This window comes from Callorhinus ursinus, unplaced genomic scaffold, assembly GCF_003265705.2.
Source record: "Callorhinus ursinus isolate GAN/ISIS: 27379988/994484 unplaced genomic scaffold, GSC_fseal_2.0 scaffold52, whole genome shotgun sequence".
NCBI lineage: Eukaryota > Metazoa > Chordata > Mammalia > Carnivora > Otariidae > Callorhinus > Callorhinus ursinus.
Genome location: NW_027397114.1, coordinates 6,464,091 through 6,485,580, shown reverse-complemented (window position 1 = coordinate 6,485,580; position 21,490 = coordinate 6,464,091). Strand labels below are relative to the sequence as shown.

General features: G+C 56.2%; 2 protein-coding genes and 1 long non-coding RNA gene across 5 annotated transcripts; all 3 read right to left on the bottom strand.

Annotated features, from left to right (window-relative positions):
- HOXB8 (homeobox B8) lies at window positions 1-2,421 on the bottom strand. 2 transcript variants are annotated; one of them, XM_025859301.2, is made up of 2 exons: window positions 1,885-2,421; window positions 1-952 (listed from the first exon to the last, which is right to left on the bottom strand). In XM_025859301.2, exons 1-2 carry the CDS (start codon window positions 2,306-2,308, stop codon window positions 645-647), a joined length of 732 nt encoding a protein of 243 aa, XP_025715086.1. In that variant the 5' UTR covers window positions 2,309-2,421; the 3' UTR covers window positions 1-644. The 2 variants fall into 2 exon arrangements, with proteins under 2 accessions (XP_025715086.1, XP_073739890.1); XM_073883789.1 differs by having other exon boundaries at window positions 1-949.
- A 242-nt stretch (window positions 2,422-2,663) lies between these two features.
- HOXB9 (homeobox B9) lies at window positions 2,664-14,099 on the bottom strand. 2 transcript variants are annotated; one of them, XM_073883702.1, is made up of 2 exons: window positions 13,518-14,099; window positions 2,664-2,868 (listed from the first exon to the last, which is right to left on the bottom strand). In XM_073883702.1, the coding sequence occupies exons 1-2, from the start codon at window positions 14,032-14,034 to the stop codon at window positions 2,762-2,764; spliced, it is 624 nt and encodes a 207-aa protein (XP_073739803.1). In that variant the 5' UTR covers window positions 14,035-14,099; the 3' UTR covers window positions 2,664-2,761. The 2 variants fall into 2 exon arrangements, with proteins under 2 accessions (XP_073739803.1, XP_025715138.1); XM_025859353.2 differs by lacking the exon at window positions 2,664-2,868 and adding an exon at window positions 8,835-10,845.
- A 4,740-nt stretch (window positions 14,100-18,839) lies between these two features.
- Window positions 18,840-21,081, bottom strand: LOC141370974 (uncharacterized). Its single transcript, XR_012375520.1, has 3 exons — window positions 20,950-21,081; window positions 20,723-20,852; window positions 18,840-19,117 (listed from the first exon to the last, which is right to left on the bottom strand). It is a non-coding gene; the product is annotated as an uncharacterized lncRNA (long non-coding RNA).
- Between the last annotated feature and the right edge of the window lie 409 nt (window positions 21,082-21,490).

The window sequence follows — 21,490 nt, the reverse complement described above, 5'->3', positions numbered from 1 at the left end:
TTTGAGAAACACTTAAGACGAAATTGCCAAACCAAAGGGGGGGGGGGTTGGGAGGAAAAGAGAGAAGCAAGAGAGAAAGCCAGCGAGCTAGGGAGGGCAGCGGGGAGAGAGGGGTTGGGAGGGGGAAATGAGGACGGAGAGAGAGAGAAAGAGAGAGAGAGAGAGAAGAGAGAGAAGGAGAGGGAGACAGAAAGAATTACGGCGTGAATAGGCAGTTTCATGTTGTTGGGAGAACTTAGCAGAAATTGGTACCTCGGTCATTACAAAGAAGCACGTTCAAAGGAAAAAAGACCATTGCACAAGGAGGCTTTTTACACGGGGCGGGGGCGTGGGGGGCTCAGCCAGGCCGCAGCCGCTCACCCTCGCAGGGCGAGGGAGTCCTTGCTTAAAATCCTTTTCTTCACCCCCCCCTCCGGCCCCCAAGAGAAGGGAAGGAGATCCACGGTAGCTCACACACAGAAGCTATTACGAGATACTACCACTAGCGGGGACTGGCGCGGCGGGGGACGCTGCGGCGGGAGGCCGGGCTCCGGGCCCCGCTTGCGGGGCCAGAGCTCTCTCGGGCGGGGGCGGGCGACGGCCGTGGCGTGGTCGGGGGGCCCACGGACGGAGGGCGCCGCGGCCCTGGCAGTCCCAGCTGGAGCCTACTTCTTGTCGCCCTTCTGCGCGTCGCCCTCGTCCGCCGCCTCCGGGGCCCGCTCCAGCTTCTGTTTCTCCAGCTCCTCCTGCTCGCATTTGCTGCTGGGGAACTTGTCTTTGTTGTTCTCTTTTTTCCACTTCATCCTCCGGTTCTGGAACCAGATTTTGACCTGTCTCTCTGTCAGTCCCAGCGCATGCGACACCTCGATCCGCCGCTTGCGAGTCAGATAGGGATTAAATAGGAACTCCTTCTCCAGCTCCAGGGTCTGGTAGCGGCTGTAGGTCTGTCGGCCTCGCCTGCGTCCGGCGGCTGCTGGGAAGGGGGGAAAAGGCGAGACGGGGGCGGGGGGGGAGGGGAGGGTGGGGGAGGGGGCAGAGACGGAGAAGGTTGGAAGATTCGTGAACCAGCCTAGGAGACCAGTATAATAAGGGCAGGGGACCTTCTGCCCCGTGCAGGGGTGGGGGCGCTGGGAGGCCGCGGTCAGCGGTCGCGGGGGGGTGGTGGTGGTGGTGGTGGTGGTGGTGAGAGGGATCAGACAGCACTGGATCTAAGGGAGCCAGAAGGGGGGAGCCCCCTCCTCTGGTAACCAGCACCAGAGAGTTGGGTGGGGGTGGTTCAAATCTATTAAAAGTGCCATAAACTTTAGAAGGAAGGATGTGAAGGGGGGGCAATAAGAATAAAAAAAGCCGGGATGGGGACGAATGGACCCACCTTGAAAAGCCCCCAGAGCCTCTGCCCCAGAAGAAAAGTTTCTTCAGGGTAATTAAACTATAAAGCAATTGAGAAGTGCAAAAGTTGAGCGCCCCCACTCCCACCACCCTCTCTCCACTACCCCCATAAAACAGTAAAAGGGGGAAAAAAGGATGAGAAGAAGCAAAGTAAGGCAGGGTGAGGGGTTTATGGATTCAGGAAATGTCCCTTAGCGACCCCCCTTCAAGGGAAACAAAAAAGAAAGGAAGGAAGGGAGGGAGGGAGGGAGGGAGGAAGGGAGGGAGGGAAGGAGGAAGGAGGGAGGGAAGGAAGGAAGGAAAGGAGGAAGGAAGGGAGGAAGGAAAGGAGGAAGGAAGGGAGGAAGGGAGGGAAGGAGGGAGGAAGGAAGGAGGAAAGAAGTGGGAGGCGATCGGACCTGAGCAGGCACTTCTCCCAGGAGCTGGGGGAAATGCTCCGGGCCTGCCCGGCCCGCTGCCCGGCCTCGGGCCCTCCGGTCTCCCTTCCGCCCCCGGCCGGCCCCGACGCGAGCTCACCTTGCGGGCGCATCCAGGGAAAGAGCTGTGTGGGCGACGGGCTCTGCTCTGAACCCTCGGCCTCCTCGCCCAGGCCGCTGGCGGCCGCGAGCTTGCAGTCGGCGTACTGCACCAGGTCTGGATCCTGCGCACCAAACAGGCTCTGCCGCTGCAGCGGGTCGTAGCCGTAGAAGTTGCCCGGGTCCCCGTGGCACGCCACGGCGCACGGGTTCTGCTGGTAGGGAGCGGTGGACAGCGACGACGGCCCGTGGTAGAACTCCTGGATTTGCGACGGGTGCTGGAAGCTGCCGCCGCCGCTGGGACCGTACACCACGGTGGGTCGGCCGCCCAGGTCCTGGGCGAAGCCGCAGTCATAATAATTGGGGCGCAGGGACTCCCCGGTTTTGTATTTGGAGAACAGTGAGTTGACGAAATAAGAGCTCATTTTATTGAATTTTGAGGCGGCGGCGGCGGCGGCGGCGGCTGTAGTTGGGGGCTGTTGGGGAGGGGGTGGGGAGGGGGAAAGGGAGGGAGAGAGAGAGAAAAAAAACGCGGATTCGCCGGCTCCTAGTCACCCTCGCCAGGAAAGGAGAGGGAAAGGGAGGAGGGGGAAAAAAAAGAAAAGAAAGAAAAGGCGAAGAAGATCTCGAAGCCGCCACACTTTTTGTGATTTCCAGGAATAGAAAAGGACAGCGAAGCCTCCAAAAGTCTAAGCTTGCATGGCAGCCGCGGCTCGCTCGCCCTCCCCCCACCCCCCACCCCCCAAACAAAAATATACCGCCACTTAAAGAGGTCCTCGCTTTACATTTCGAAGAAGGGATGCCAGTTCATAAACAGTTTTCGGTGATTTACTTCCCTGCAAATGAGTTGTTTCATATTTTGCACTGTCTTTTCATGATCATTTGCATCCATTAGAGACCCCGCATCCTATTGGCTTCTCCGTACTCCTCCCGGACAGAACGCAGAGCGAGGGTGCGAGCGAGAGAGAGCGAGCGAGAGAGAGAGCTAGAGCGAGAGAGCGCCAGGGAGTGAGGAGAGAGCGGGAAAAAAAAAAAAGGAGGGGAAGAAAAAAAACACCCAGGGAGAGCGAGGGGGAGAGGGGGAGAGAGGGGGAGAGGGAAGAGGGGGTGAGAGAGAGAATGAATACGGATTAAATCTGTTTAACTACCTACATTAATGACATATCTCTCGCCTCACAACAAATCAAATACCTTCGCAGACCACCCCCAAAGACTGATGTGGGGGAGTCACAGAAAAAAACAGGCACACACATACACAACGCGCCAGGCGTAGGCACGCTGTTAATTTCGCGATTTTAACGAGGCAGTTGGAGTCTTTTTAAATGTCAGGGTCGCTTCGGAAAAATGTAAAAGAACGCGGTTTAATTGCGCCGAGTTTTAAAAGGTCCTATAAATGTAATTGGTATTTTAATACAAGTTATCAAATCATACAGCTTCCTCTCCTAAACATATTTTCAAACAAACGAGGTAGTCATATTTAAGGCTTTAATGATCAATTTCCTTATTATTGATAAAGGTTTAACTATCGTGTGGAGGGAATTGGCTGGGTAACCGGCCCCCAAAAAACGGCTGTAAACTCTTTAACAAACTATAAAACGCAATAAAGCCAGAGTCTGTTGTTGTTTATGCCGCAGCGCATAAAAGCTGTTAGCATTTTACGAGTTCTTTCCTCTACAGCTATAAAACTGCAGCTTCGAACGCCCCGCCGCCCGACTGCAGCGCGGTGGGGGTGACGAAGCCGAAATGAGAACGATTATGGTTTTTTTCGGCGCAAACGGTGACTTTTCGGAGATTTTCACCTCCTTCAGCTGGGGCCAGCACCTGCCCCTACCCACCCCCCCACAGCCCCCAAACCACCTCCTCTCTGTTCCCCCAGGTCACGCACCCACTTTCCCTCATTCAACAAACAAGCAAGGATTTTCTCTGGAGAAGGGGTCCCGCAGGGCATGAGGAGGGATCAGGAGGGGGGACAGAAACTTTCTGCTTAATGGGCAGTGGTGAAGCAGGGAGCAAAGTTCGCCCAGCAACCGCCAAATCTGCAGTTGTGCACAACCTCCTTGGCCTGGAGAGAAGTGCTGGGATGGAGAGGAGGGTCTCCAGTCAGCGCTTTGGGGGACCAACTTTGTGTGATGGGAGAGGGGCCTGGTGCCACTGGCAGGATGACACCCCTCTGGGCTGTCCCACTCCTGCACCCAGGCCTTGGGACCTACTAACCAAGCTCAACGGGCTCCCCAACCTTCCAGGCCAGCCCCCCACACCTTCTGCGGCACCCTAGGGTGAGGGGGCACCACCTAGCCCATGAGCACATCAAAGGGAGGGAAGGGCCACGGAGGCCACTCTGGGACACTGAGGCCCAGGTGCTTGGTTTGAGGCTTGCGGTCCTGTCCTCACCTCTGCTCTAGGTAGAGGCTGCAGAGTGTATGTATGGGGCGGGGGAACTTTTAGCTTTCAGTGGCCTTTGAGCCATCGTCACTACCTAAACTGACCTTGGGGTAGAGGGGATTTGGATGCAGCAAGGCCACAGAGTCCCCCATTTTCTCTTCTCTCCCCCTGGGGAGCCTGTAGTTAAACCCAACTCTCTCTCCAGACCTGAGGACCTGGGGCCTGAGGCACAGCCTACCTCGCTGAGCTGAGTGGGTACCACCCCCTCCTGCCTTTGCCTTCCCCAGCCTGCCTGGCCTACTGAGGGTGGTGGCCAGGTTTTCAAAGGCCCCAGTCTCGGGGTTCCAACCAATGGCCTCCTGAATCGGCTCACTGGCCAAGGAAAGGAAAGAAAGAAGGGAAGGAGAGAGAGGGAGAAAGAAGGAAAATTTCTAGTAACAAAGGTAGAGGCTTCACAAAAACATTCAAGCCATTGTTTATTCACCAGACAGTGGTTTGCTTTTGGAAGGGTGCTTTGGGGGGGGGGGATCCCATTTACCCCCACCTTTGTAAAAATTGAAACCATCGGCTTTTTCCAAGGGGAAGTTCCCAGTAGAGCCACTTGGTCCTTCAAAAGTGAATCGGGAGAATGGGAGAGGGGCTGAGAGGGAACAGAGAAGAGGAGGGGAGAGAACCAGGGTCTTGGATTTTCAGTGCGAGGCTGAGGGGGCGGTGAGGCAGCCGAAGGCAGAGTTAAGTTGTTGCCGAAGAGAACATTTTTATCAAGTGCGGGGGATTTTATGGTCATGATTTGAGGACTCACCGGTGAGGGAGAAATGCAATGGCTTGTTCTAAATCATCCCTACACCGTGCCAGAAATTCCTGATGGAAGGAAAATGTTTCTATTATAAGAAAAAACAAGAAAGAGCGAGGAGATAATTTATAAACACCCAACGGAGCGCAGATTTATTAGAGAAACTCAAGTTGAGAAACTCCGCTTGCTTCTTTGCACCAGGTCCTGGGGGAAGAGAAGAGAGACCGCGGCAGGGCTAATTTTAAGGAGGGGGCTGTGTGTTTCTCAGGCAGGTTTGTCCGGATGGGGGACACGGATCAGGCTGGGCCGGGAGGAAATGGGAGATTTGGAATTAAAGGGGTTATGGGCAGACAGCGCGCGGGTCTCAGAAGGAAAATTGCCCGAATCCAGGCCTCCAGCTGCTAAACTGCGAAAGGACCCTTGTTCCCTAGGTTTGCCGGGGCCGTGGCGCACGGAGTCCGAGCTCCCACCTGGAAACCACGGAACGCGGCGAGAATCGGGCTCCTGCTTCCTGCCGCCGTGCCTGCCCCCACATCCATCCGGCAAACGCACACTTTTTGGGCTGCCCAACTTGGGGCGCGCAGAACAACCGAGAAAACATATGAGACCTCCCCGCGCCTCGCAGTCCTGGGGAGCCCCTGCCCCGCGCCCGGCTCACCCGGCGCGCGCCCAGCCCGGGACGCGTACAAAGGCTCAGAAGCTTCTGTCCGTGCTGATCCGCTCCGCCCGCTTTGGGCACCTTCGAATCCCCACCAAAGCCGGAGATCCACTCCACCCCCCCAAGGTGTACCACGCACACCTCGGGCTGGCTCGCCCGGTTCCCTCTGCTGCTGATCCCGTTTCGGGGCAGCTTCCTCTCCATCCGACCTTCTTCTGCCCGCTCGCCCCTTTCACCTGACCTGCTCACCCGCATCCGCAGATATTCCTCTAGCCCCCCTCCCGGAAAATCTCATTTTTCCGAACGAATTCTCCTCTTTTATTTTGCCCATTTTTCTTTTATTATTATTATTATTATTATTATTATTATTATTATTATTATTACTATTCCCCGTTTTCATGCATTTGTTGCCCCACCGACCACAGAAACTAGGTGAGAAGCACTGAGACCTCCTCCTGGGGAAAACTCAGAAAATTGACCATTTGGGGGGGCGCAATACGCTATGCCTGAAATCTATAAAATGGGGGGAACGGCCATAATGAACCCTATATTTTTATTACGCGCAAATTATTCATGACTTTTGGTAGCGCTCGGTTCACAGACTCAGGGCCGACCCAAGGTGCGATGTACAGCAGCCAGAGCCCGCAGCCGCCGCTCCGGGGATTTTCGCGTGGAGCAAGGGTGCCATCTAGCGGCCATCCTGAGAAAAGGCGCCGCCGCCACCATCGGCTCGGCCAGTTTCTCCCGAGAGCCAGCCACCGAGGCGACAAGCGGGAGAAACTTTCATTATTAGCAGAAAAGTGGGAGGGAAACGAGAGCAGGCGAGAGAAAAGACATCGGAAATCAGGAAATGGCTCATGAAATTGTGCAGATAAGCTAAAAAAAAAAAAGGCGAGGGGGGTAAGGAGGGAAAAAAGAAACCATAAGCTTTTTTCCTCTCGTACTGACCCCCGCCCCCCAACAAGCCCCTAATTTCTGGCGGAGACCGCCAGGCAGTGCGCCCTTTATGGCCCGTAAAAGGGGGGAGCCGAGCACTTTTCAAACCCAACACGATTGTTTCAAAATCTGAGGAGAAACAATTGGGCTTTTTTTGCGGGGGGGGGGGGGGGGCGGGGGGGGGGGGGAAGGGGCTGTAAAAGGATCAAGAGTCTGCCCGCGCCCAGACGTCTGGCCCCGCCGGACCCGTGTGTGCGTGTGCGCGCGCCTGTGTGTGTGTGTGCGTGTGCGCGCGCGCGTGTGCGCAGGGGGCTTCTCGTTTATGACGCCCGATTCTGGAGGGGGGGGTGAAGAACAAAGAGAAGAGTCCGAATTGCGTTCTCTGAAGCTTGCGTGACAACAAAATGTTCTTCCCTCCCCAGTCCCCCTTCTCCCCTCTTTGCCCCCTGGGCGGCCCCCGCAAACCCCAAGCCCCGCGGCCCCGGACGGGCGAGGGTAGGGGCTCCGGAGCCTGGCCCACCCGTTCGCCCGCCAGCCCCAGAGCCCAGGCCCAGCTGCGGCTCTCTCAGCTCCGGAAAGTTTCCCCTCACTGTTTGCTTTGCTGCTGTTTAGTTTCTTAACCTTCAGAAATTTATACGCTATAAACTTTTATAGCGGTCATATTCTTTTATTGCTGCGCACACGGCATTGAATTCCTCTCCCGGCTTCTCCGTCTCGCACTCTCGCGGTCTCCCTCTCTGAATCTCTCGCTCTCTTTTATGACAACAGATTTCCCCATCTCCGGCTTCCCAGCCTCCGCATCTTCGCCTTTGTTTGTCTTTAAAGAAGCCACCCCGGGCTCGGGACCCAGACGCCGCCAGAGGCTTCCCCGGGAGGCCTCGCCCCCCGCCCCGCCGCTCTCCGTCCGGTTCCAGCCGTGCCTTCGCCTTTCCTCTCGGCAGAAGCTTGCCTGCTCGGCTCACCCTCCGCGCCGGCTGGCTCCAGGGCGCCCAGGATGGGGAGGGAGCCTAGTCTACACAAGCTCTAAAGCTAGATTCATTTTATAACCTGAATGGAACCCTCCTCAGAGGATGCGGTCCCGGGGACCGTACCCAGTGCCGTACCCGGGAGCTTCGCCTTCTCCTGCCTTTGGCTATCTGTCCGATTATATCTTTCGTTCGCTGGAGAGGGGTAGGCCTGGCCTTTTCTCTTCCAGGCGCCTCTCACTCGGGCCACGCTTTGTCCCCACCTCTCCCCCAACCCTCGGGGGCTCGGCGGGCTGCAGCGCCGCTGGGGTGGGCCTGGCGGGAGGCTCCGGCGGCCGGCCGGTTCCCCAGCGCCAGCCGGGCGGGCAGAAGCCCAATCCGAGCGCCTGGCTGAGACGGGCAAGGCCGCGGGGAGCAGCGATCTTCCTAAGAGGCTCTGGAGGGGACACCACGGTCTGATGGGGACAGAAAGGTGCCTCTGGCAACCAAATTTGGTTTTGGGGTCCGACTGGGGAGTGATTTCCCCCCCCCCTCCAGAGACACTTCTGTTGCACTCCCAAACTCCTCTCCCTGCCTATCCACGGGAGCTGCCTGTCCAGGCCTCTCCCCTTACCAAACCACCCGCTTTCCACCAAGACTGCTACCCTTGTGGCTCAAATCCCAGCCTCACATTCCAGGTGGGGGCCAGAACCCTCAGAGGTTCACTCCTTTTGAGCGGAAGGAAGGACAGCCTGGTCTTCCTAAGGCCTCTATCTATGCTCAGTAGCCTGGCTGCAGGGAATGGGTGAAGGAAGTTAGTGCCCAAACCAAGCTGATGTTCTTGGGCAGCTGAGAGAGGAACCGCTTCCAGGAGTAGCAGGGCAGGCCTTGCCTTCCCTCTGGCTCTGGAGTTGGTAGGGAGGTCTCCAGTGCCACTTTGGAGGAAGATATTGCTTCCTGCAGACAAGACCCCTCTCCAAACCACTCATCTTTCCTTCCATCCCCCTCCGGTCTTCCAGCTCTCCCGCTGGAAGGCTCTTGCTCACTTTAAGCAGAGGTCTTGGGACCTTGGGTCCAGACCAGTTCTCAGCTCCACCAGGAAGCTTGCTCTGCAAGGTCTAAGGAGACACCTCTTGGGCCCGGGAGTCTCTGTTTTTTCCAAGCTGCCCTCTTGGAACTAGGACCTCTACCTCTGGCCAGGTGAGGAGAGCCAACACAGAATGAGACACAAAGAGAGATTTATTTTCTAGAGTGATATATATTTTTTTGTTCTTTTTCTTGTTTTTTTTTTCTTCCAAAAGAAACAGAGCTCTAGGCCCCTTGCCCTCCCCGTTCCCACCCACAACCCTCCCATATAAGCGACAACTGAAAACAGACGATACGATCACCCCCAAAGAAATCACAAAACACAGCACAATTTCACGACAGTCACCGACAAAGCAAAAAAAGTTCTACTGGAATGTCCCCTTGCAGGGTCGGGAGAAGCAGGAGCAAGAAGAGTTCATGGAATTGAAGGGGACTGGACAGATGGGGGAGCAGGGGGGAAGAAGGGAAGCAGAGAGTGAGCTTCGGGCCGATGCTTAGGTGCCATCTCGCCTCTTTCCTTTGCACGCGGGACCGCGTTGCCCAGAACTGCGCGCAGCAGCCGAGCGGACCGCCATCCAGGCCCGAGTCGCGGGAGGCAAAGCCCGGCGCCGGGGCAGGTCTCGTTCTGCGCTGGGGCAGGCAGCCGCCGAGCCCGGGGCTCCTCCGCTTGGGTCGAGACGTGGGCAGGATGGGGAGGAATGCGCCAGGCTCCCCGCGCTGGAGCCTTTGCTCCTCCCGGTCCTCCACAAGTTATCCCGGAAGGGAGCTCAGGAATCGATTCACAATAAATTCTCAATAGGACTCTCCTGACCTGGCTTTCCTGTCTCTAGTAGGGTTGAGCTAGCAGGGGATGGAGGGTGGATGGGGGGGGCGGTTTCTACAAGGGGCGGTTTGACTCGCTGGTGCAAGGTGGATTTGGCCGAACAGAGTTGATTTCAGAGCTGGGAAGGATGTGGAAGGATGCAGGGCCGGTGGAGAGCAAGAGAAGCTACAGTCTCTGTCAAGCGGGGCACAGATGAACAGACAGACGACATTGTCAAGGCTTACGACCCACGATTTGACCTCCTTTTGTTGGAAGGAGAGGAAAACAACATGCAGAATTAAACATTTCCTGCAACAAAATGTGTGTGTGTGTGGAACACCTTCATAAGTCCTAGGATACCTTCATAAGACCACTGCTGCCTTTCCTTGCCCCTTCTAGCCCCCCAGCTTGGGGGCTGAGTTTACCCCCATTTGCCCTTGGGTCCAGAGGGGGTACAGTTGGGGATTCCATAGAGATGGTATTGTGATGCTGAGCCCTTTGGGCTACAGAGCCTCATTCAGGAATGTGTCTCTAGACATCCTCTCGATGTGTTACTTGTGTCAAAGGTAAAATCTGGGCTTGCTGGGGGTCTGAGGGCTGTTCTGCCAGATTTGGGGTGCGATGGTCTGAATTTGGGGTGTCACTTCATTGAGTGTTGGCTGTGAGCTTTCCCCGTTATTACTGTGGACTCCAGGCTTTATGTATGTGGGCTTCTGTTGGGCTGTGTGCAGTTGGAGTGTCCCTGGGTGACTTTGGGGTGGGTGCGGGTAGGGGGTGGAGATAGGTAGGCTGGAAGTGAGGGGTGGGGGCTTCCCAGAAAAATTAAGGGGATTGCTAGGGGGGCTTGACTAGGGTCTCTCTTTCCTTGTGGCCCATCACCTTGTTAGAAGCCAACTACATGTCTACCTTCTAAATCAACAAAACTTCCTTCTGAGGCTCAGGGAGAAGAGAAGGACAGGTAAAGGGGGAGAGGAAAGGAGACGCTCTAGATGCAGAAAAGGACTTGGAGGAGAAAGCCTCCCTTCCCCATTCACTTGAATACATCCCAGACAGCACTGGCCCTGTAGCCATCACTTATAAATACGTGTGAGATGGGGAAGGGGCGGGGAGGGCTGGGGGGGGTCTTCACTCTTTGCCCTGTTCCTTATTCATTTTCTTCATTTTCATCCGCCGGTTCTGAAACCAGATTTTGACTTGTCTCTCACTCAGATTGAGGAGTCTGGCCACTTCGTGCCTACGGTCCCTGGTGAGGTACATATTGAACAGAAACTCCTTCTCTAGCTCCAGCGTCTGGTATTTGGTGTAGGGACAGCGCTTTTTCCGGGAAGAGCGAGCGTGCAGCCAGTTGGCGGAGGGGTTGGCTGAAAGAGAAGCAGCGATAGAATCAAAGAAAGGAAGGGGGGATGGAAGGCCCCCATGTTCTCCTTCCAAGAGGACGTACCCTTGGCCTCCACTCCTCACCTTGCATTGCAGAGAGGGGACCTGGGCCTTCAAGTTCCCAGAAGGCATCCCAGAGATGGGCCAGGAGTTGCTAATGACACCTTCAGGTGAGAGTTACTTGAACAGAGTGGAGCCAAACACGTACCAGGCTTCTCAGCATTTCCAAAGCTTTGCCTGCCTCAGGTCCTCTCTCAATCTCTTTCTCCACTTGGGTCCCCACTGATCAGGACTGAGGTCAAAGCCCAGCATGGCTAAAGCACCCCCCCCCCACACACACACACTGGCATCATCAGACTAACCAGAGGTGGTTGCCCTGGAGGGTCCTGGCCTTGGATCTGGGGGCATCAGAGTAGGGTTGGGCTGGGGGAGAGCGGCTTCTGTTCAGCCACAGCCGAGAGACCTCCTGGCTCTCCAGCCCAGTCAGAGTGCACCCTGCCTTAATCACAAGCTTGCATCCCTTGGCCACATGGCAGCAGGTATGTGTGTCTGTAGATAACTTGTCCCCCCCCCAACACACACACCGCAAACATGGGTCTGCACTTAGAGACGCAAACATCCAACACACTCCAATTCACATACAACCCAATTGCAACCATTTATCAACTCCAGCCTGTGGACAAGGGAGCGCCAGGGGCTCACAGATAACTTATGGTTGCAATAGTCTCTCCTTTTCCGCTCCTGCTCAGCTCGCAGTTTGGTTAAAGCAAGTTCAGGGAAATTGGGAAGCAAGATTGCTCCAGTCCCAAGGTGGGGAGCCGTGGATGATGTGGGGGTAACAGAAAGCCCTTCAGAGCACACCTAACTCCAACTGGTTCCATGTGAGGAAGAGCAGAGAAAGGGGTAATTGGGGGGGGGAAGAGGAAACAAAAATATATACAGGCTTGTCTCCTTTACCATCTCTCTCCCTACCCTCCTGAACTCAGAAAAGTTGCCAAATAAAGCAGAGCCAATTAAAAATAACAGCCACCCTTTGCTAGATTCTTATCCCCAAATGAAAAGCACTGAATATATTTTTTAAAAATAATCTGGTTCCTCCTACACTAAGTACCGTGTCTTACCAATTTGCAGTGCTATTTCCTTAATGTGATTGCCTGGGATGGGACCCGCAGCCACATTAAATATGAAAGAGGAAAAAAACTGTTAATAATTGATCCTAGCCAAACCACGGCCTTGCAGTAATGGGCTTTCCAGGCAGAGTTTGGGGGTTTGGGGTGGGGGGTCTGTTTGGGTGTGAGCAGGGAGGTTTTGGGAAGAGCCCGGGTTACCCAAACGCTAGTTCTGGTTCTTAACCCCGGCTGGCTGGAGGAGGTAGCACCCTGCAGGGACCTCAGCGGAGTGGGACAGCCCTCTGTCCTCCAGCCGACGAGGACGCCCCAAAGGGCCTGTGGGCCACTATGTTCATGGGAAATCTGGCAGGGCAAGCAGAGACGAAAAAAAATCTGACCCTCGCTCCCCCAAAAGAGTAAGGGGTGAGGACTTGTTCCGGCCAGCCTGGGGGTTATTGTTTGGAGCTAAGAGCCCCCAACCAATGTGCCTGTCTCAACCTTACAAACGGAAAATATGAGACTCCCCCCTCCTCCACATCCAGCCAGCAGCACCTCCTGGAAATTAGCCAGACTTGGGTTCCTGGCGGGGGTGCTTCTGGAGGAGTGGGAGATGAGGAGTAACTACCATCGGAGGGTAAAGTTCTCCGCCTTTCCGCAAGCCTCTCCCCCCCCCACCCTTTCTCTCCCCAGGGTCCCTTTGGGATCTCTCCTTCTCCACTCTGGCTGTCGGCCCCGAAGTTCAGAAGCGATTCCCGGACTCCCCGAGAGGCGGACAGCTCCGGCTGGGGCTAGGGAGCCCGCGGAGCTCAGCGGGCGCTGCAGAAAAGGAAGCTGCAACCCGGGCGAGGATGCCTAGGAGGCGAGGGGGGGGGGGCCGGAGGGAAGGCTCCCGGGGAGGGGCCGGCGCATCCGGGGAGGGGGCTCAGTCACCGGGTCCTGGGCTTCCCCGCCCCTCCCGGCGCCGGCTGCGGACCCTGAGCGGCTACTGCGCGAGATCTGCTACGAACGATCCTCCGCCAAGCTGTTGCATCGCAAATAAAATCCTAATGAGCCCCCTCCCACTTCCCCTTGGCCGGCTTTTACGGTCTGCGCGTGGCGCGGGGAGCTCTGCCAGCCGCGCGGCCCCGAGCAGCGCCGTGCGCTCCCGGCCTCGCCCGCGCGGGCTCCCGGCCTCGCTGGCTGCCGCCCGGTCCCCGGCCCCGCCAGCCCCTCTCCCCGGCCGGCCGTCGTCAGCCTCCTCCCCGGGCTCTGAGCCCGAGCCCCGGGGGAGTGGGGGGAAGGGAGGCCGAGAGAGCAGCGAGGTGGTGCCTGCGCCCCAGTTCCCCTCCCGGACGCGGAGCCGTGGGGGCGGCGCTCCTCCAGCGGCCTGTCTCCCCTTCGGGGGCACCCCGCTTGCTTGCCTCCTTGCTCCCTCTTCCCTCCTCCCCCGCTCGCTCTCCGGCCACCGCCGCGGTCTCCCTTCACATTGTCCGCAGTTTATTGCCTCTCCCCTCCCCTCCCCCTCGCCTGGCCTTCGGCCTGGTATTTCCTCACTTTTTATAACTTACTTTGATCCGGCCTCTCTTTGTCCTCGCTTCCTTCGCAAATTTTATTGTCCCCGTAGCCGGGTCTTTGATTAGACAGGACGGCCTCCCTGCCCGCCGAAGTTTCCAAACTGTACTCGGGCGTGCCCTGTTTGAGCAGCTCCCCAGGCGCGCCCAGCAGCGGCTCCGCCTTCACTGCCGCCTGGCCCTGCCCCGGAGCAGCTTCGCCGCGCGGCGCCGGCTCCAGCCAGGTGCGGAGGTACCTGCTCTCGGCCGGCGGGACGCCCTGGGGCTGCAGGTAGGGGTGGTAGACGGACGGCAGGCTTGCGGACGCGTGCGGGCTCAGCGGCGCCCAGGAGGCGCCGAACACCGGCGCTTTGGGCTGGAAGCTGCACGAGGGGAACTCCAGGTGCTCCGCGTGGCCCGGCTGCCGGGGGCTCGCGTACTGGCCGGAAGGAAACTTGGCTGGAGGAGCGTCCTCACTCTCGTGACTTATGATCGAGTCGACATAATAGCTGCTAAGCGTCCCAGAAATGGACATTCTCAGACATTATCCGGGCGCTCGCAGGGGGAAGGGAAGCGCTCGCGCGGCGGCGCCCAAGCAGGGAGAGGTGGCACCCAGACCGGTGTGAGGGCTTTCGGACGCGACCCCCCCAGCCCCCCACCCTCCCACCCCCACCCCCTGCTCAACTTCTCAGCCAACAAAGTACAGTGGAGCAGCCCGGCTCAGCGCTCCTTGCAAAATGATTGGTCAAAGTTTTTCCGACTGCCTGATAAAGCGTCAGCTCCAACATAAATCAATCGGGCGAGGGGGCTGCGCTCTCGCTGTCATCCGTCCGCACCGCATTCCATATCGAGGATGGATTGTTTTATGCTGATGCAATGTGCTATCACGTCAGGGCTCCAGCGGCCACGTAACCTCAGCCTGAGCTGCCGGCCGCCCGCCCGCCCGCGCTCCCCCCCTTTTGCGGGAAGGGGGGTTGTTCTCGACATGGGGCGGCGGGGGCGGAGGAGAGGCGGAGGGAAAGCAGCGGGCTGCCTCGGGAGGGATGCAGGCTGTGGAGCCCTCTCCCCAGGCGGGTCCGGGAGGAAGAGAGGGCGAGCTGGGCAGAGGGAGGGAGGGAGCCAGCCTGGGGCGCAGACCGAGAGGCCCACAGCATAATTAAAGAGGAGGTGGTCCTCTCCCCCCCCCAAAGGCACTGCCACTCCACGCCGCAGGCCTCGTTTCCTCTCCTCTGTCCCCTTGACACAAGATGTTTATTAAACGGCAGTGCAGCGGCAATCCATTGGAGATGAAGTGAAGGGGATGGGGGAGAAGTTGGGGGGTTATAGGGCGTTATCTGCTTTGGAGGGTTCTCTGTGACTATGTTGGGAGGTTTACAGGCCTGGGAGCTTCTCCTGACCCCTCCGGAGCTGAGACAGGAGACAGGGGAATTAAAGGGGGTGCGTGTCCAATGATCTGGTCCTAAAATTCAGTTATCCTAAAATTAGAACCTACATGAGGTTGAAGGTATTCATCAGGCTCTGGAAAGTTGAGCCTCTGAAAGAGTTTAATACAACTAGCCAAAGCTCCTTTAAATTTCTAGGGCCTCTCTCTGGCCCTGCTCAGAGGGAAGTATGGTGTTCCGGGGGTCGGGGCATAGCCATGACTCCTTCCCTCCCCTGATAACCACCCAGGCCCTTAAAATTGCCCATTGGGGGAGCTGAATGTGAGAAAGGGTTAAGGGAACTTCCCTAAGGTGTCCACAGAGCAGAGTATGGACAGGGGTCCCATGGTTATTTCCCCTGACACCCAGGGAAGAAGGGGACCAGTGAGTTTTTGCCTCTTCTGGATGGCTCCTCTCGACCGGCATTGCCGTCCTGATAGATTTCCAAATATCGGTATTAGGTACCAGTGTAGACAGAGAGCCTGCGGGTCAGTCTCCCGACCACCCGTCGCCTTCCCTCCTGTGAACTCTGGCTGGAGCTTTCAGATAGCCCGTTTTATTGGTATCTACTATGCGGCTCTGCGCTGGGACTCCCCTGGGGCCACCGGCTGGCTTTCTGGCTCATCTCCCAGCCGCTGCTCCTCCAGCTTCTGCCCTGGGTACAGTTGCTTCTTGTGATGTAGGCACACAGGGAGGCACAGCCCCTGGCCAGACCCGATTCTCCTCCCGGTGGGTTTAGGAGCCGGCTGGGGTGGGTTTTCTCAGCATTGCCGGGCCCTGGGCCCTCAACCAGGCCTGTCCTTTTAACAAAAGCGGGGCCTTTCTAATTTGAGGTTTTATCTTTTTGGCCATGTACCCCTCTGCCATGCAGAAGGCTGCGGATCACCTCCGCGCACACACAGACACACTCCCGCCCGCTTTTCTTTTCCAAATGAAGCCATCTCGTGTCATTACGTGTGAAATACGAGGGTGAAGCGCCATATTTCTTCACATTATGGCGATTTCAAAATGATTTTTTAAAGATCAATGCCAGCGCCCAGCCGGCCCCCTCCTCTTCCACCCCAGCTCTCCGAGGGCGACAGCCCAGCAGATCCGGAACCAAACGGCGTGAAGATCTGCTCTTTCCATGGGACCCAAGTGGGGAAACAAAAATCCGATGCAAATTCTTCTAAGTAGCGGTTGGACGCTTGGGAAAGTCCAGGGAGCTCCCCGGACTCGACAGCGAGAAAGCTGCTCGCAGAGCGAATGAATCACAGTTAAGGCAAAGCACCTGTTCTCGATTTGCCAGACGTATGGAGTCTGCTGTTGGCTTTACCTGTAATAAATATATTCTTCAAAGAAAAAAAAAACCCTCTCCTGCCATAAATAATGGTGTTATGAAGCATGGCGGGCTGAGTATATGACTTTCTGTAGTATATAAATTAGGGCCCAAAAGGCCATATGGACTGTGGGCAGGGCCTTTTTTATTTATAGAAAAGCCACAGCGCTGGGCTGTTCTTAAGACCCAGGCTGTGCAGGCGCTGGGCTCTGACTGCAGCCCTTCTGGTTCCCATTCCTGGCCCAGACTTTGATGCTGCCTCTCTTTGCAATAAGAGAGAAGTCAAGAGGGACACTTAGTTTAGGGAAGAAGTTAGAGGAAGAACATTTGGGCTCAGGACTTGTGCCCCACAAGGGTGGAGAGTCCCAGCGGAGGGGGGCTAAGTTTGTGAATTGCTGTCTGTATGGGGAGTTGCTCCTAAGCCCTGGTAGCTCCCAGGTGCTGGGTAAGGAGGAGACCCAGGCCTCTTTCCTGAGACCAGAGCTTTGCCTTTGCTCATAAAACTGGAGGGTGGGGACAATTTCAAAATGACAGGTTTTGAGGTCTCTGTCTTCTCAGGAGAGGGAACTCTGGAGCAAAGGGAATGAGCAAGCACCCACACCCTGGACCCTACACCCCAGCTCTCTTCCCTCCAGGTGGGGATGCAGATGCATCAAGCAATAGTCCCATCCTAGCCAGGCTTTCTAGAACACACTGCTGCCCCAAACTGGAGCTGAACTCCAGCTCAGGGAAAGGGTTAAAGTGTCAGCTGGGAAGGAGCCCCTTGTCTGGGTGCTCTGAGGGTCTGTGGACGCCCTGAGAACCTTGTTTCCTCTCCCAAACAATGGTACCCACAGTGGAGGAGGGAGGCAAACAGGATCGCCGCCCCTGGAGTCCAGCTTCTAAAGATGTTTAATGGAGAGGTTGCTTGAGTGGGAGGATCACTTTGTCCGGAGAGCAAACTGCTCCCCATCCCACCCTAGATCCTAAAGAGAAAGAAGGAAAACCTTGCCTTCCTTCGCAGCCTCTAGCCATTCCCAGCACAGGAGCCGCGCCTGAACACAGCTAGGGCCAGGAACTAGTGGCTCAGAGAAGGGCAGGCAGGGGAGAGCTGCAACCCTGGGCCACACTGGGGCCCAGAGCAGCCAAGAGCGAGGCCGAGGTGGGGAGAGAAGAGGCCAACCCTGGCCAGGACCAGCCCAACCGGTGAGTGCCTGTGTTACAGGGGTGGCTTTTGGAAAGATTCTTGTCAATAAGGAGACAGAGAAAATCTAGACAGAGGGAAGGAAAAGAGAGAAGGAAAAACAAAAAGAAAAACAATAAATGGGAAAAGGGGGAAAGTTTGTGTTTAAACTTTGATAATTGATAAGCTAAGCTGAAATTTATGCATGTTGTATTTGGATAGACGTGTGTGTCCTATAGGTATATTTCAAATCAATATTTATTTATGGGGACCCAGTGTGCAAATGTGCTGTGCTCTATGCTGTGTATAGACTATGTAATAAATAAATATGCCCAACTATAATACTGGATGTGCTTGGGCATTCATATAGAAGATCCAATGGTGCATATGTGGATGCGTGTATAACCCCTATGAATGATGTGGGTTTACAATTCTGTTCATATAAGAAGATCTATTACCCAAAAATTGTTGCGTACATTTTTATAACAATCACACACCTATGGAAAGGATGAAAACTTGAGTATTCGTGTACTTGAATTTTGGCTATAAAACATTATCTGATTAGGAAGCTTTGTTTGAAAATCTCCTGTTGACTTGATATTCAAGCAAAATATTTACCGTATCCTCAAACAAGAGCATGTAACTTAAATTTGAATTCTTTTACAACTTTCTCCTAAAATATTTCTCTGAAAGGTGAAGGAAATGACTCGAATTGGCCCAGGAGAGGTCATGAAATTTTGTGACTTTTTGGTTTGACCATGACATCCTTTACTGCACATCTCACCCATAAGTGCAGGGACAGTGTGCATCGTGTGATGCCTATTTTACGGTAGAGATGGGCATAAGAATCAAGGCACCATACTTGTGCACAAGTGTGTCCCTCACAAGTGTGAATCTGGCCAGTGGGCAAATGTGAGTGCAATGTGAAAGCCCTCAGGTAACTGCAGGGGTCATACAAAGCCCTGCTGTCTCCAACGAAATTAGAAAGGTCCCCACGTCTATGTCCCCAACCAACCGGGGATATTTCTTCTGACGCAGACCCAGAGTCCAGACCCACTCTGGGAAAGAAAGAGGTGTGGGGATGCTTGCTTGGGGGAGGGGGGTTGGGGGAAGAAACCCTGGTCCCCAGAACCTTCAGCCTTTATCCAAAAGAGCCTCTAAAACGGATCACATCGAATCTACACCCATGGGTTCAAACCTCAGTGCTTCCAAAGCCTCCAAGTGGGGATTTTAATTGTAAAGTAACGAAATCTCCTGCCAAATCTCCCTCCCAGGATGTCAGAGGTGAAAGGAGGAACAGAGAGGTCAGCAGCCCAAGCAGACCTCAGGAATCTTCTTACCAACTCTCAGCCATCAGGGACATGGAAGGCAGTGGGGGTGGCTGGCTTTTTGGGAGGGGGCATCCAGGAGGCCAAACGGGGTGGGCGGCAGGCGGGGCGGAAAGGAGCTGAGCAGGTAGAAGGTTATTACGGAATTGCTTCCATAAAACCTGTGGCTGTTGTAAAACTCTCTGCTTTCCAAAGACTTTATTTCCTCTTTTCTCTCTAACATCCCCCTTTTTTCTTTTTACAGCACTGTTCCTGGGAGGGGGTGGCCAAGAGACACCAGGGATGGAAGACAGTCAGGCTCCAGGATCCCAGTGGCTGGGCAGGTTTGTGAGAGGCCCAGAGAGAAGTAAGGTAAGGCAGTAAGACGCTCCAGACCACCTTCACCCAGGCTGGAGAACAAGAAAATGTCAAGGAACAGCGTTGTTAGCCTTTGCCCACCAGGACAGTGGATTGAAGGCTGCATTTCTTCCAGGGCTGGGGGTGGGTCTCCCAAGGGCCCTTCCACTCCCAGCAGATGCCCCTTGTTCAGAGACCCCCCCCCCAGGTCAGCTTGGCGCCGGAGCCCCATCCGGTCGGGGCTTCTTTCCCAGCCCCTTTCCACATTTCCTCTGCCTCAAGCAGGGGGGAAAAGTTTGGGAACAAAAGTTAGCTTATGCTTTGGACCGTCCCCCTCCTTCCTCCGGTACTTCCAGTTTTTCCTTTCCTGGGCAGAGAGCCAGCAGCCTCGAATGGGTTGGGGTCAAAGAGGGTATCATAGCTTTGCCCCTGCCCCCAGCTCTGCTCCATCTCCAGTCAGTCCTTAAGTCTGGAATGAAGGGCCCAACAGCCGGGGCTCCCCTGTAGCAGGCAAGCCAGGCCCCTCTCCCAGTGGGTGGCCCTTGGGACCTAAGGTAAACCTGCAGTCCAGCCCCAAGGTCTATGGGGAAGCCTTGGCCACTTTGTGGGGAAGGAGCTGAGGGATTGGGAAAGGTAGGACATTTTCTGACCCACTTCTGCCCCACTAGGCAGCCCTAGGAAGGACCCTGGAGGCCCACAGGCTGAGGCGACAAGGGATCCTGATATTTCCTTTTCAGAATGGGACATACTGAGCCCTCTTCAAGGACCTGAAGTTTCCTGTTGAAGTGGAGTCCTCTCCCCCCTCCAAGGGTTACAGAGACCTCAAGGACCCCCCCCCCATTTCTCTCGAAAGCAAGCATTTTGCCAAGTTGGAGAGACTTACTCTGGAAAATCTAAATGTAGACAGGAGCCCAAGATCCCAAGACAGAAAGCTTGAAACCCCAACCACCATTTTCTTTGGCTCTGTGGAACAGCCCAGCAAGGTGCCTCTGGTGAGTGGAATGCTCCCCATTCCCCCTTTCCCTCCCAACGCACACGAAAAGATACAGAAGTGGAAAGACACCCTAGAAACTTCCCAGATCTCTCCTCTGGGGGAACATCCTTGCTGCTTCTGGGTGAGGTACCTCAGACCTCCTCACGACTTCGCAAGGGTGATACACTAGCCCTCACTCTACTTTCCCCCCCAGCTCCCCACTCCTCCAGCTACGCGAGGAGCAGTAACTGCCGTGAGTCGGGTGGTTTAATGTCGTTGTGTTCAGAAATCCAGGCCCAACAACATGAAACTACCTAATTCACTCAGCAGTTCCAGTTCACGCTCCAGGTCAAGGGCTCCCTGAGGGCAGGCCCCTGCAGCCATTTTGTGCGCCCAAGCAGCTGGCCAGCTAACTCCATTTTCCTCCACGACTTCCCCAACAGAACCCAGTTGCTAGTAAACAACATGTCCAAAGACCTTGAGGCAGGACTCCAGGAAAAACCACTCTGGAGCTGGGCCTGGCAGCTCAGATTCCAGGGACTTCTGCTCTCTTCCAGGAGCCCTGATGGATGGGGACCCTAGGCCCAGCGCCAGGCCTGGGCAAGGCCTCAGCAATACACCTGCCTGGTCACCACCTCGGCCTCCGTCTCTGCAGCTGGAGGTCTCCCCAGATAAGATTTCTCACCTTCAAATTGTAATCAAGGTGCGTCTACACTTGCCGGTGGGCTAGTGCCTGTATTCCAGGGTCACTGAGGGCAGCTCTGCTTTGAGACTGCAGTATAGACAGAGAGTGGAGGGGAGTGCTGAGAAAGTGTCTGCAGGGGACATAGATGGAAAAGCAGAGTGTGAGAAAGTACCAGGAAAACTAGGGAGCAAACAGAAGAATATGACTGGCAGGGGAAGCGGGCTGACCCGAAGAGTCGCTGTGAAGTCGCCCTGCCAGAAGCGTCCTGGGGGGGGGGGGGGGGGAGGGGGGGCTGGCTCTGCAGAGGCTGAGCTGTCCCAGGTAAGACCGTGCGTTCCGAGTTCATAAACGAACCCGAGAGGCTGAGGACTCAGGTTGGGACGCAGAGAGCAAGTTTGCATCTTCCTTCCTGACCTTCAGCCTGGGCCCTTCGCTCCCCGCCCCCACCGATGTCCCCTCCTGCCACCTCTCCCCCCTCCAGACACCCGCAGCGTCGCAGGTGCTCACGCACACACCCCGCAGCAGGCGGGCGGCCCCGCGGGCAGAGGCGGCGGACTCACCTGGGCGGCGGCGGCGGCGGCGGCGCGGGGCGGGAGCGGCCGTCGGAAGGTGCGGAAGGTGCGCAGCCAGCGGCCTGTCCCGGTCCGGGCCCGGCTCCCTCCCGCCCCGGCCCCGGAGGCGAGGGTCCGAGTGGCCACGTGTCCGCCGGGGAAGTCCGAGGGAGGGCAGGAGTCTGCCTGGCCGCCCGCTCCCCCTCCCGGGTATAAA

What these genes read in the sequence shown, in the direction of transcription:
- HOXB8 (XM_025859301.2), bottom strand. Translation starts at nt 2,308, where the DNA reads ATGAGCTCTTATTTCGTCAACTCACTGTTCTCCAAATACAAAACCGGG. An exon ending in TCCCTGGATGCGCCCGCAAG is followed by an intron (nt 953 to 1,884) that starts GTGAGCTCGCGT and finishes CCCCCTTCCCAG; the next exon opens with CAGCCGCCGGACGCAGGCGA.
- HOXB9 (XM_025859353.2), bottom strand. Translation starts at nt 14,034, where the DNA reads ATGTCCATTTCTGGGACGCTTAGCAGCTATTATGTCGACTCGATCATA. An exon ending in CAAAGAGAGGCCGGATCAAA is followed by an intron (nt 10,846 to 13,517) that starts GTAAGTTATAAA and finishes CTTCTCTTTCAG; the next exon opens with CCAACCCCTCCGCCAACTGG.